General features: G+C 56.0%; 1 protein-coding gene across 1 annotated transcript in view; it reads left to right on the top strand.

The window, feature by feature from the left end:
* DSCAML1 (DS cell adhesion molecule like 1) overlaps window positions 1-13,263 on the top strand; it is a 328,360-nt gene that overhangs the window by 259,781 nt on the left and 55,316 nt on the right. The window contains exons 9-11 of the mRNA XM_012773648.2: window positions 1,378-1,656; window positions 2,053-2,172; window positions 2,990-3,166. Coding sequence (XP_012629102.2) covers window positions 1,378-1,656; window positions 2,053-2,172; window positions 2,990-3,166 — 576 coding nt within the window. The remainder of the gene's footprint in view (window positions 1-1,377; window positions 1,657-2,052; window positions 2,173-2,989; window positions 3,167-13,263) is intronic.

Here is a 13,263-nt window from a genome sequence, read left to right as displayed (position 1 = left end):
GTTATCTACGTCCACTCCTGGCTGCTCCACGGGCAGCTCCGTCCTGAGCCCCGAACATCCTTGGGGTACAGGGAGGTCCTCGGGCATGCATCCAATGCCACCTATCCTTGCCCCTCAGAGCCCGTCCCGGCCTGGGGTGGAGAGTAGCAGGCTTCCAAGGAGGGTGGGGCTGGTGCCTGGGAGAAGGCCAGAGAACTGTGGACAGCCTTGTAATTTAATTATCCGACTGCAGAAAGGAGATCTCATCTACTGGGTGCTCATCCTTGTTAAGCTAATTGTCTGTCTCCTTCACTCTCCTCTCCCCCCACTTGCTGGGGAAGTCGCTGCAGCCTAATTGAGTTATCATAAAGATAATGGCTGATGCTCTAGCCAGAGCCGAGAAAGGAGGATCCATCTCACAGCGACTCCGCTCCAGACAGGCCCCCCAGGGGCTGAGATGTGGGCGGTGGGGGCAGGAGGGAGGCGCCGCATCTCTAGGGGGTGGGAGGCTGAGTGGATGGTGCTTTGCCAGAGGCATCTGACAGCTGGTTGTCTCACAAAAGACAGGGCTCCCTCTCTGCTCTTTCCTGCCACCCAAGGGAGCTCACTGACGACACAAGAGTCTCTGGTCCGGGCATGTTTGGGGCTTTCTCAGAGAAGCAACCAAGGAGCGTAGTGAAGACAGCTTGGACTTGGACAGCAGACAGAGCAGGTTTAAAGTCCCACTGTCACCTCTTCTGAGCAGGGAAACCTAGGGCCTAATACCTCTCTGCTCTGAACCTCAGTTTTCTCATCTGTAAAATGGAGACATTATGGGTGGGAGGATTCAGTGAGATAATATGTATAAAGCACCTGAAACAGTGATGTGAGCTTCCACTCACCTGTTCTAATACTCGGTGACAATGGAGAGGGGTGGGTGGTTGGGTGATGGGCCCTCTGCAGGAGGAGACGGGGACACAGCACCCCTGGTTTTAGACACCCCAGGCCCCCAGAGAGCCGTGAGATGTGTCTCTGGGGTGGGAAGGAGAGCACAGGGGTGCTAAGGAGTGGCAGAGAAGTCAGGGGGGAAAGCTGAGCTGGGGGTCAGCAGGCAGATGGGAGTCAAGAAGCACATGCGTCCACCCAGGACAACTCTGAAGGTCGGAGTTAACGCGGCCGGCCAAGGCCCCGAACAGAGACGGCGGGCCCGGGCCTGGGTGGGCAGAGGGACGGGAGCCAGGCACGGTGGCAGGGCACCCAGGCATGCCCCGAGACTGCTTGTGCAGGAGAACAAGAAGGCACTGTGCCCCGGGGAGCTCTACTCAGGCCGCCTCCACAGCCCCCAGGCGAGGCGGGCGAGGCAGCACGGCCGGCCAGGCGGGGCACGTGGGTCTGATGGCAGCACCCCCCCCTTCCCAGTGCCCCCGCTGATCCAGCCTTTCGAGTTCCCGCCCGCCTCCATCGGCCAACTGCTCTACATCCCCTGCGTGGTGTCCTCGGGAGACATGCCCATCCGCATCACCTGGAGGAAGGACGGACAGGTGATCATCTCAGGCTCGGGCGTGACCATCGAGAGCAAGGAATTCATGAGCTCCCTGCAGATCTCCAGCGTGTCCCTCAAGCACAACGGCAACTACACGTGCATCGCCAGCAACGCGGCTGCCACCGTGAGCAGGGAGCGGCAGCTCATCGTGCGCGGTGAGCGGGGCCAGGCCGGCCGGAAGGGAGGAGGGGGCGGGTCTGTCTGCTGCCGCAACCAACAGTTTCTAGATTTCCAGTTTGAATCACAGGCTCATGGAAGGTTGGCTTCAGGAGGGCCCTTCAAGATCAAGAGATCCTAGTCTCTTATTTTCCAGGGCAGGAAAATGAGGCCCTGAGCAGAAGAGAGGCTTGCTCAGTTAGTCATTGGCAAAGGCAGGATTGGAACTCAGTACTCAGCGAAAGCTATCAGCATCTTAGGTTTGAGAAGCTGGCTGCTCCCAACTTTACAATGGTCCAGGCAGGACTGAGCTTGAATGGAAGGTGCCCCAAGCCCAAGGAGACCCATCGGAGATGGAGACGATCTGTTTCTCCCTCCCTTCCCTCTTTCTGCAGTGCCCCCTCGATTTGTGGTGCAGCCCAACAACCAGGACGGCATCTACGGCAAAGCTGGGGTGCTCAACTGCTCGGTGGATGGCTACCCCCCACCCAAGGTCATGTGGAAGCACGCCAAGGGTAAGCCCCTGGCCCGGCCAGCTCTCCAAGTGTGGGGAGGGGAGGGGAGGGTGCTCTGATGGGATTTGAGCCTGTTCCCTGCATTGCAACTTCTAGCCCCGGGTGAGAGTCCTGAGCTTTAGAACTGTCTGTCATCCTCAGCTCCCCCAGGCGTCTGTGGACCAGGGACAGCCGCCATGCTGACTCCGTATTTCCTCTTTTCCCCACAGACTTGGCCTCCCTCCCTCCAGCCCCAGAACTCAGTGTACATCTGCCTTCCCCACCCCATCCTGTCCTGGGCTCCCAGAGCCCCAAAGCCCCCTGCTTCTCACCAGTCAACCTATTCTGGGACCTTGGTCCTTCTTGGAGTCCACCGACATCCCGAGGACATACTGGCTTTCTGACTAAGACCCATGTCCTAGACCATATTCGTGGCTGATGTTGGGGACATGGGAGGGCACAAGGATGCCGGCCTCTTTCCCAGGTCTGGCTGCCTAAGACCAGGCAACTGCCATTTGAGGGCTCAGTCTTCTTCCCAAAGACAGCTCTTTCTTCCTTTCTAAGGAATTCACCCCAAAGAAGCTCAGGGCCAAAGTGGGCACTGAGCAGAGGCCTCCAATCCCACCTCCTTGCCTCAGAGCTGGGGCAGGGCCAGACCTCTATGAGGGTCTTTCCCTTGGCCCAGCGGGAGCTCTGTGGGCTCCAGCGCTTTGGGGATGTGCAGCTCTGCTACAACATGGCCCTAGATCGGCAGGAGAAAGGTATTGGGGCCATTCCCAAGGTGCTCAGCTCGCTCCCCCGTGCAGACCCCAGCCTCCTAACTGCCTCCTCCTTCCAGGGAGCGGGAACCCCCAGCAGTACCACCCCGTGCCCCTCACCGGCCGCATCCAGATCCTGCCCAACAGCTCGCTGCTGATCCGCCACGTCCTAGAAGAGGACATCGGCTACTACCTCTGCCAGGCCAGCAACGGCGTGGGCACCGACATCAGCAAGTCCATGCTCCTCACCGTCAAGAGTGAGTCCTCGATCACACCCCGCTCACAGCCCAAAGCCATCTCGGCATGTCCCCTGCCTGCCCCCTTGGTTTCCACTGCTCCATCTAGGAAGGGGAGGTAGGAAGGATTCCTAGACAGGGGCGGGCTTGGGACCCTCAGACGGGGCATTTGAAAGCACTGTCATCCAAAGCAAGGGCCTCACCCTGAAGGGTCCCAGCTCACCCCACTCCAGGCAGGATAAGCTCATCATCCACTCTACCAAGTATCACATGGCATCCCATTTACTTTGGTCTGCAGATGGGTAGTTCAATCTGCATACTTATCTCAAACATTTTATTTTTACTAATGAATATACACCTGCTTGGTGCAGCCTGTTTGTGGCTCAGAAAGGAAAACACCAGACGCACAATGTAGGAGAAAGGTCCATGGACAGAAAACCTGGGCTCCAATTCTGGATCCACCCAATGAGCTGTGTGACCTTGGGTGGTCACCTCACCTTACCTCTCTGTGAGTCATTCTTACCTGTGCTAGATAGGTCTTTTCCCAGCCCACCTACCTCACAAAGTGTTGCAAATAATGCAAGAACTGATAACAGAAAGAGGAGGATGGTTCAGAAAAGCAAAGGAGCAATACCACCCATTATAACTCAGTGCTAAACCCCCAGAGGCAGAGCCAGCCTCAGTGGCCTTGGAGGAATAGATGATTTGCTATCCCAAAATCCTGCTAGGTCGCGCACAGACACTCCTACTGGGCGAGCCAGTCCCTTTGCAGGGGTCTGTATAATGGGTCCCTGGGAATCGTGTCAGAAGGACAGTGTCCGTCTGTCCCTGTGTCAGGACAGGACCTCAGGCCATGGAGGGCAACAGTAAGAGCCTGTGTTCTGGCTTCTGACCAAGCCAAGTGTGAATCTGGGGGGCTGTGTCTTAATTACCGTGCGACCTTAATGAGTGTACTTGACTTCCCGATACTCCATTTTCCTGATCTAAGAAATGAGGGTCATAATAGCTCCGTACCTGCTATGTTCTATGTCAAGAGTCGGATGATATGTGGAAAGCAACCAGCACGGCCATCCAAGATGTAGCCAGGGGCTTGTTATTCATAACTCGGTCCCTCCAGGGCAGGCGGACGACAGGCTGGCAGCGGTGCCCCGCGTGCGGTCCGCCCAGCCTCTCCCCGCGGCTCCCTCCTGTAAGAATCGCAGCCGCTGTGTGGCTTGCCAGAGCGGGCGCTCGGCCCCGCACGAGACAGGGAAGCCCCGGCGATCGATGTTCCGGGAGCTCCGAGCCGGAATCCCCGCCCTGGGGAGCCGCTTCCCTCACACTATCAAAAAGCACTTTGTCCTTAATAAAACCAGGCAATCAATCTACATCCCTCAGCCAGGGAGAACTGTGCTGATCCCGGCTGTGCGAGGCAGAGGAGGAGCAGGCGTCTCCGGAGCCCTCCCTGGACTCCGATCCTTCTCTCCCCACTGTCCGCAGGAGAGGCGAGCCCAGACTCTTCTCAGATTGTTGTCGTTGTGATTGTTAATTATTTGGCCTTTGCTCTTTTTCTTGAAGTTAGGGGATTCCGTGGGGCTGCCAGCTCTGTGGCAGGTGGTTTCTCCATGGAGATGGGGGGGCACAGGTGACGGAGGGTGTGCTGGTCAGGAGGCCGGCTGTGTGTGAGGAGACCCAGCCTCGGGTGTCCTGAGGCCCTGGGCGAGTCCCTTCCCCTGCTTCCTGGGGGCCTGCCTTTCCCCACGCCATTCTCACCCCACACCCCAGGCAGCTGCTCTGGAGCACTCTGAGGTGTTCCAGCGGAGCACGCGTCACAAACCCAGGCTTCCTGCTGAGCACACGGCACAAAGTCTCACATGTGCGCGCACAGGCGCACACACACTGGCGTTAACCATGGGCCCTCCCCTTACCAAGTTTCCCTCCACACTAATCTCCCCTGGGCAGAACTGGACCTGGTTCCTCCCTTCCTTTCCTTCCCCTGTCCTCACTTGAGCCTTGTCATTTTTCTTTGCTTCTCTCCTGGTGACGCCCACGACACCCCTGTCTCATTGCCGCTGGGTCTCGGGGACGCCACGGGGTCCATTTCCCGCTCATGCGCCGCTCCATCACACACAGTCCCTCAGCACGCCCGACTGCTCCGCAGGACCCTTCTCCTGCGGCTGCTTTCCCTTCCTCTGCCACAGACGCCCCTCCCATTCCAGCCGCACTTTCCCCTGTGACCCGCCGCAGCCATCCCGGGGCCGCTGTGCAGGGCCACGGACATCTGAGGCCCGAGGAGGTGGCCGTGGACGGCTGGTATGGCCAGGGCCTGTCCGGGCTGGAGGCTCTGACTGCCTCTGTGCAATGGCCTGAGGAATTCTGCGCGGTATCTGGCTGCCGGAAGATGCCCCTATAGCAATGGGGCACTGTTGAGGGGTAGGAGCGGGCACTGGGGGTGGGGTGTCAGCATACTCGGCCTTCCTTAGAACGTCCATCCTGCCTCCTGCTTCTTCTAGGCAGGCGCTCTGTTCCAGGCCACCCACCCTCAGCTACCCCCAGCACTGGCTGTCCCCCTGCCTGCTCCGTCCTTTTCCTCCTTCGTCCTCCCTCAACCTTACAGCAGCTCTCCCACACCCCCAGTCTGATTTAGATTTAAGGGCACAGGTATTTCAAACCTCCAGGACCTGGGTGCATGGGCCATCCGTGGGCTCACTGGGGAAACCACCCCTAGTCATCCTTGGTCCATCTCAAATGCCCACACCCCCACCCTCTCCCTCACCCATTTGCAGAGCCGGCCGCAGAAGGGCCTACCATCTCCAAGGCCAAGTTCAAGGCTTGCTTCAAGGCCTCTGACACACTTGGGAAAGTTTTGACCCAACACAGCTCTACCTATTCAGACCTCACACTTCTGCGAACTCTCGGAAGGCAAACTGACTTTAATTGCCACTTTACACAAGCGGAAGAAGGAAAAGTAAATATATCAAAGGGGAAAACAGCAGAAAAATGATCAAAATGTCAAGTTGGACATCCGTGGTTGGCCTCCTTTGGGGAGCATGTCCACCATTGGTGCTGTGATAACTCAGCACTCACTAAGTGGTGCTCACCAAACACTCACGAAATAGGCCAATAAAGCCCCATGACTAAGAGCACAGACTTTAGAACCAGATGGACTTGGGTTCAAATCCCAGCTCTGCCACTTGATAGCTGTGAGATCCAGGACCACAATCTCCATAAGCCCCAGTGTCCTCCTCTACAAGTTTGGAATTGCTGAACAATACTTTTCACTCATTGGTAAGGTCTGCCATGTACTTAGAGCAATGAATATAATACTTGGCATAAAATACACACTCAACAATTGGCAGTCCTTAGTTTTGGGTGGTGGAAACCTAGTGATGAGTAAGACAGAGTTGCTGTTCTCAGGGAATTTAGGATCTTGAAGAGGAAATAGACAGATACCCAAAACAACTATTATACACAAAATGATAAGTGCCTTAAAAAACTACAAACAAGGTGATACAAAAAGAATCAGAGACGGAGTCATCAATTTTATTAATAACTCTGGAGGCAGAGAAGGGGTGTCAAGAACAGCTTCACAAAAGCAAAATAGTTGCTAAGCGGGACTAGAAGGATGAGCAGGATGCTGACAAGAGCCAGGAGGGGTGGCGGCCATGCCCTTCCAGGGGGCAGCGCCAGCACACGCAAGGCCGGGGAGGCAGGCACGTGCGCGAATGTCCTACAGTGAGGTGGGAACTGGGGCGTCTGGCAGAGAGAGAGTGGAGGGAGGGTATACAGTGAGATGCTTATGGGCTGTAGAAGCTAAATGTATTCTGTCTACGTAGAGTTGACTCGATAGCAAGCTCCAAACCAGAGTTCCAGGGGCCCAAGTGTCTGGTGCAGGTCGGGATTCCCGAACTGTTCTTAGAGAATTGCTATGCAGAACCCTCCTCGGGGCCCCAGGGAGCTAGGGGTTTGTTAGCATGGCAGATGGTTTCCCAAGTCCTTGGACATCCTTGATGGCAGCCATCCAGGCCCACGTGGCCCCCACTCCTCCCTGAACCCTGTCTCCATATGGTCCAAGCTCATGAGTGCCTGAGCATACAGCCCAGCCTCACCACCTCCATGGGCAGTACTTTACAGTTTGCAATGCTCATTCTATACCTAGCCTGTGAGGGTGGCAGGCACTCGCTCCTGCTCAGGGAACTTCAGAGACTGGCTCAAGGTCACTGGGTAGTACAGTTCCAGCTGAGACAAGAACTTGCCTTGTGGACTCCCAGTATGGTAGGAAGAGCACAGGCTAAGAGTCCACAGACTGGATGCTGGGCCTGTGGCTCACCGGCCATGCATTCGCAAGCTGGCCTTTCCGTTCTCTGGGCCTCGGTTTCCTCATCTGTACAATACGAAGCCTGAGCTAGAATCTAGTCACTAGCTGACCCGAGGTTCCTTCCAGCTCAGACAAGCTGTAATCCTGGCAGCATGCATGGTCTTGTCAGGGCACCAGACCACCTCCCAGAACTTGGTTGAAAATACATGTAATTAACAGAAGAAAATGCCACGTCCACAGAGCTGCCTTTTATCTCCCTTTTAAAATATTTTTAAAAAGAGATAATGACCCAAAGGAAGAGGAGGCAATTCCTCCTCCAGCTGACACATGGGGAAAAACTGAAACAGCTTCAAAGAGAATTCTTCATGGAGAGGCAGGTATGAAGCCAGGCTGCTCAGGCTGGCTAGGTTTTGATGCTGCGTCTCGTGGCGGCACCTCCCGGGACTCAGCCGCCCCTTATGCAGCTTGGGTTTACCTTCTAAGACTGGCCTGTTACACCCCAAACTCTCCTCCACTCTGTGCAGGTTCCAGTGCCACAGCAAAGCCCACGGCCAATTAAGCCCATAAGGGCTCTTTGTTTGGTTTGAGTGTTGATTTATTTGTTTAGCAAAATGTCAGGCCAATTAAAGCGGGATCCAAGTGCCCTCGGCAAGCACACACCCCGCTGCAGAGTCACGGCGAGTCTTGGGGAGAGGAAGGACCCGACTCTAGTAGGGGTAGGGGAGTGGAGGGAGCTTAGACCAGGTCACCTGCTGTGGCTGGCCACTGGGACAGAGGTCAGGATGCAAAGCTTTGGAAAAGAACAACTGTGTGTCCCATGACCCAAGATGGTCCTAATTTCAAATTTGCCCAAAGAAAGATACTTCTTGTCGGACAGAACCAGCACCTCCTTCAGAGCAGGGGACCTGGGCCTTGCCCCTCCCGCAAGGTGAGGAGTCTGAGGGCCAAAGGGAATGGCTGCCCAGAGCTTGCAAAGCCCTTTCTGGCCCACGCTCTGGTACCCAGGGGATTCCCTTCCCGCATGCCCCAAGCCTACTTCCAGGACCTTCCAAGGCCTCCTCTGCAGTCTCCCCCCCCCCCGCCCCCCGTGAATAGGCCCTGCCACCAGCATGACCCCTAGACTTAAGGAAGGGCCGTTTGCAGGGCATGTAGCTAAAGTCTGGACACATAGACCAGGGTAGCCACACACATACCCATGAGGCCCCTCTCAGCACATGTGGTAAACTGAGGCACAGGGAGCTCAAGCAACTGGCCCGAGATTCTTCTGTATGTTCCCTGGTGGTGGGTCCTGTCCCCTCACCAGACTGAAGCTCCTTGGAGGCTTAAATTGGTCCTCCCCTCCCTGGGTGGGAATTCTCACCCCTGGCACCCAGCTCAGCACAGCCCTGTGCCCATTCTGGCATTCTGTGCCAGGGCCTAACCCCCCCCCAGGGTTGGTTTAATCACACCTGGGATCAGAGGTCACTCTCTGGCTGTCTCCTGTGCCCTTCTGAGTCCCCTGATTGGGTGGAGGGCAGGTAGGACACTCTGCTAGATCTGCAAACAGTGGAGGAGGAGGTAGGAAGACAGAGTGGTGGCTGCACTCAGGGGCTAAGGCCTGGAACTTGGCCACAGCTGTGGAACTTGAGGGCCAGGGCCCACCGTCTCCACCGGGTGGTGGTGATCGGTCAGCCTCACCTGCCCAGCCCCACCCTGGCCTGGGCCAAGCCTGGGGTTTGCTCTGCAGGCTGGGACCCTGCCTCCCCAGCTGCTGGTGATGGGGGATGGGAAGAGGGAATGAACCACTGCAATGACTTTCATGGTGATGATTATCCAGCTGGCTCTGTGGCCTTAGTGATTTTCAGACTTCATAGAGTAAGGAGCATCACTTTGTCTCCTGCTTCCTCAACAGAGGCAAGGAGAGAGGCTGGACACATCCTCTCTCCAGGCCAGGTGACCCACTGCAGCCCTCTTGTCCGAGCAGCAAGGAGTCAGCAAACCTCCCGGGCCCTCGCCAGGAGGTCTGCACCCCGAGCCAGCCCCGGCTCTGCCCACCCTGCAGGGCCCCAGCAGGCCAAAGCAAGTAGTTCACGGAGGGGTCAGGGGGGCCCTGGCCAAGGAGTCGGGAGCCTTGTCTCTTGCCCTGGAATCCCCACTTCACCCTGGGCGAACTGGGGCCAGCCCTCCCTCTCCCTGGGACTGTGTGCTCTCTGCTCAGAGGGGTCACAGTCCTCTGTCCCTTTCCCTCATCCCCGAAGGCATGAACAGAGCCAACAAGTGGGTCCATTCTTTTGCACCAATAGACATCCAAGGGCACATGTTGTCAGTGTCGGATCCTACCTCTCAGAAGCTGTAGCCTTGGAGCTTCAGGGGGTTATAGAATAGACGTAGATGAGTCTGAACGAATGAAATGTGGGAGATCTCACTGACCTCACAACGCCAACAGTATCATCAGAACAATTCACAGTACATCCCAAGCCTAGCCCCAAAGGGGACCTTGGTACAAAAGTTTCAAGGTAAAATAAAATAATCCCCACCCTAGCCCCATGCCCTCTCATCACCATAGCAACCCAGTGCCCCTGACAAGCAGGGGGAGGTTTTATTGAAGGAAAAGGAGGGATGAGCCTGCCCATGCAGCCTCCACTCCCAAGTGAAAAGTGCTCGTCCCCGGGGCCACCTGCGCCCTTATCCCCTTAGAGGCATTAGGAAGTGGTGACATAAAGCACGTCACCACCATTTCACTCTCACCTGTGCAGCCCCGACGACCACAGCACTGGAGAGTTTCCAGGTGAATCTGGGCTCCATGGATAGACCAGATGCATAATAACACGTCAACCCAGGTAAGGGTGCCAGCAAACATTCTGAGACAAAAGAGTCAAGGTTATCACCGGGTGGCTCCATTTAATCGATAAGAAGATACAGACAGGCAGAGAGCTAAGCAGTGCCTCAAACCCTGCCCTAAATGGGGATCCTAGAACTGCTCCCCCAATTATGACTGAAGCCCTTCTAAATGACAGGGCCAGAATAAATCCTTGAATCTGCCAAGCAAAAATCATGTATTTCCTGATACCCTCCACCCCCCAGTGTGTCCAGCATGATGCTAAGGTCTGAAACAGAGACAAGCAAAATTAAGTCACCATCCCTGCCCTCCAGGAATTTACACACATGTTAGAAAGCTGGAACTAACCTTCAGGAAATGGGGCGAAATCATGTGCTGAAATGTTTGGCACCAGAAGTGCAACATTAGGCTAGAGAAGGAAAAACCCAAAGTGCACAGACATGATCAGACAGAGCTGCCTAGGAGAATGGACTTGAGTTGACCCTGGAAGAACAGGTAGGGTTTGGATAGATGAAGGGAAGAAAGGAGGCTGAAGGAACAGCATCAGCAAAGGCCCTGGGGCAGCAAGCCCATGGGAAGCAGTGAGGAGCCCACCTGACCAGAGGTGGCAGCTGGGGACGAGAGGGCCAGGTTGGTCAGGAAATGTGGTCTTAAAGTCTGCACATGATGTACTGTATGATGAGAGTGACACTAGGATCTTGAGCAGGGAATGGAGAGAAATGGCATCTGAGTCATTTTGAAGGAGCAAATACCAGGCCTTGACGAATAAAATAATCCCAGCCGGGATGGTGCCACCAATAGCAATGGGGTAGATGAGACTGTAGAGGTAGCATGTTCGCTGTGGCTGTGTCAAAGCAGAGGTGACGGGGGGGGTACCCCGAGGCAGCTGGACACTGGCTGACACTCTGCCAGGATTCTCCCTAGAGCTGTGTGCTAGACCAGATGAGCCCAAGGCTCCCACCCCTCTAAAGTGACCATGACCCGTGTGACTGGCAGGTGTCCTGTCCTGAGCCAGAAGACAACAAGACCAGTGGGCTGAGGGCAGGTTCCCCCAGAAGCCTGAGCCCCCACCCCTCCCTGCCCAGCCCTCGGGGCCCCTCAGGTCTACAGAGACTTGAGACCGTGGCAGAATTCAATTCTAAACAGCATCTTCTCCTGCCCGTGTTTACTCATGTGCAGCCCTGCCGTGTTCATTCATTGCTCAGTAAATGGCTATTGGGCACCTGCCTCGTCCCTATCCCTGGGCCAGCTGCTGGGGGCTGTGTTGGGGGCAGGATGGATGTGGTCCTTGCACACCCCTGCACCTGCCTGCCTACCGCCAGCTGGGTGGTGAGCTCCCCGTGGAGCAGGGAGCGAGAAGCCCACACAACCTGGCACCTTAGGAAGCCCCTCCAGCCACCCTGCCTGGGCCCTCTGCACTGAGAACCTGTTGTCACGTGTCGGACCCCTGTGTAAGTTTCCTGTGGCCACTGGAACAAAGTACCGCAAACTGGGTGACTTAAAACATAGGAACTTATTCCCTCCCAGTTCTGGGAGGCTTAGAAGTCTGACTTCGAGGTGTCGGCAGGGCCATGCTCTCCCGAAAGGCTCTAGGGCAGGAGGCCTCCTTTCCTCTCCTGGCGGCTGCCAGCATCCTTGGTGTTCCATGGATTGTAGACACGTCACTCCAATCTCTGCTCCGTCATCACGTGGCCTCCTCATGTGGCTCCATGTCCTCTTCCCTCTGCGTGTGTCTCCTCTCCTCTTCTTGTAAGGACACCAGTCACATTGCATTAAGGGCCCGCCTGCTCCTGTACGACCTCATCTTAACTTACACCTTGATCACGTCTGCAGAGACCCTATTTCCAAATAAGGTCACATGCACAGGTACAGGGGTCAGGATGTCAGCGTATCTTTTGATATCCCCATGCCCAGCCAGTGGTCTGATATTCCTAGCCTCATGCTTTCCAGAATCTGGAAGCTGGCATGCTCTCCTTCCGGCATCCTGCAACTCAACTCCCCTGCCTCCGTGCAAACAGTCTCCCAGCCAGAGTCCCCGTCTTGGACAAGCGTGGGTGAGTCCGACCTCTCCAGTGCACAAAACTCCAGGGCAGGGGTCAGCGAACTGGGCCTCAGGCCACATCTAGCCAGTGGCCCGTGTCACTGGAGCCAGCCACACCCGTGCTTTATGTCGTGCCCTCTGTGGCTGCTTTTGAGGTACAGCAGCCGAGTCGGGTAGTCGCAACAGAGACCTATGGCCCGCGAAGCCTGAAATACTTACTACCTGGCCCTTTACAGCTGTGGGACACTCACAGCGATGATCCGGAAGCACCTTCCACGGGATCCTAGAAAAAACTGGCCTCATCTGCTTCTTTCTGTTTCTGGAAGGGTTCTGACGTTCAGAATCACTTCTCTCATCTCTAAAACGAGGATCGAAATACTACCTACATCCTAGGGCTGTGGGGAGGGCGTTTAATGAGATAATTCATGTAAAGCATTAACCATGGTGTGTGCACATAATAAGCATTCAATAAATGTTAGCTATTATTATCACTATCATTTTTCCAACATTCCCAGGAAAGGAAAGGGCCCGAGGCGGGGGGTGGAGAAGCAGGTCCCATCTCCACTGGAGAACACGCCCCTTCTTGCGCTGCTTGGCTGGCCGCCAGGAGAGCAGGTGACTGACCCCGTTTTAAAGCTAGAGGAAGTCAGTGGGCCGAGCACGCAGCAGGAACAGGGCTGCAGGCGTGACCCCTACCCCAAGCCCCTCCGCACACACGGTGCCTGCCGGTTCTGCTCCTCGTGTGCCCAGGCAGTGGACAGCTAGGGTCCCCCGAGCCCCCCTGCTCCCCGGGCATCTCCGCACCGGCTCTTGGAGCTGGGGCTGACTGCTTCCGTGCGATTTGAATTAATCTCATGCTTCAGGTGGAGCTTGGCTAATCGGGGGAGACAAGAAGCCGAAGTGGGTGCAATCAAATTAACACCACCGAGGCCCTGGCTCTTTAAGAAGGGAAAGACAAAGCC

This window comes from Microcebus murinus, chromosome 4 (genome assembly GCF_040939455.1).
Source record: "Microcebus murinus isolate Inina chromosome 4, M.murinus_Inina_mat1.0, whole genome shotgun sequence".
Taxonomy (NCBI): domain Eukaryota; kingdom Metazoa; phylum Chordata; class Mammalia; order Primates; family Cheirogaleidae; genus Microcebus; species Microcebus murinus.
This window is presented reverse-complemented; position numbering and strand designations above follow the sequence as displayed.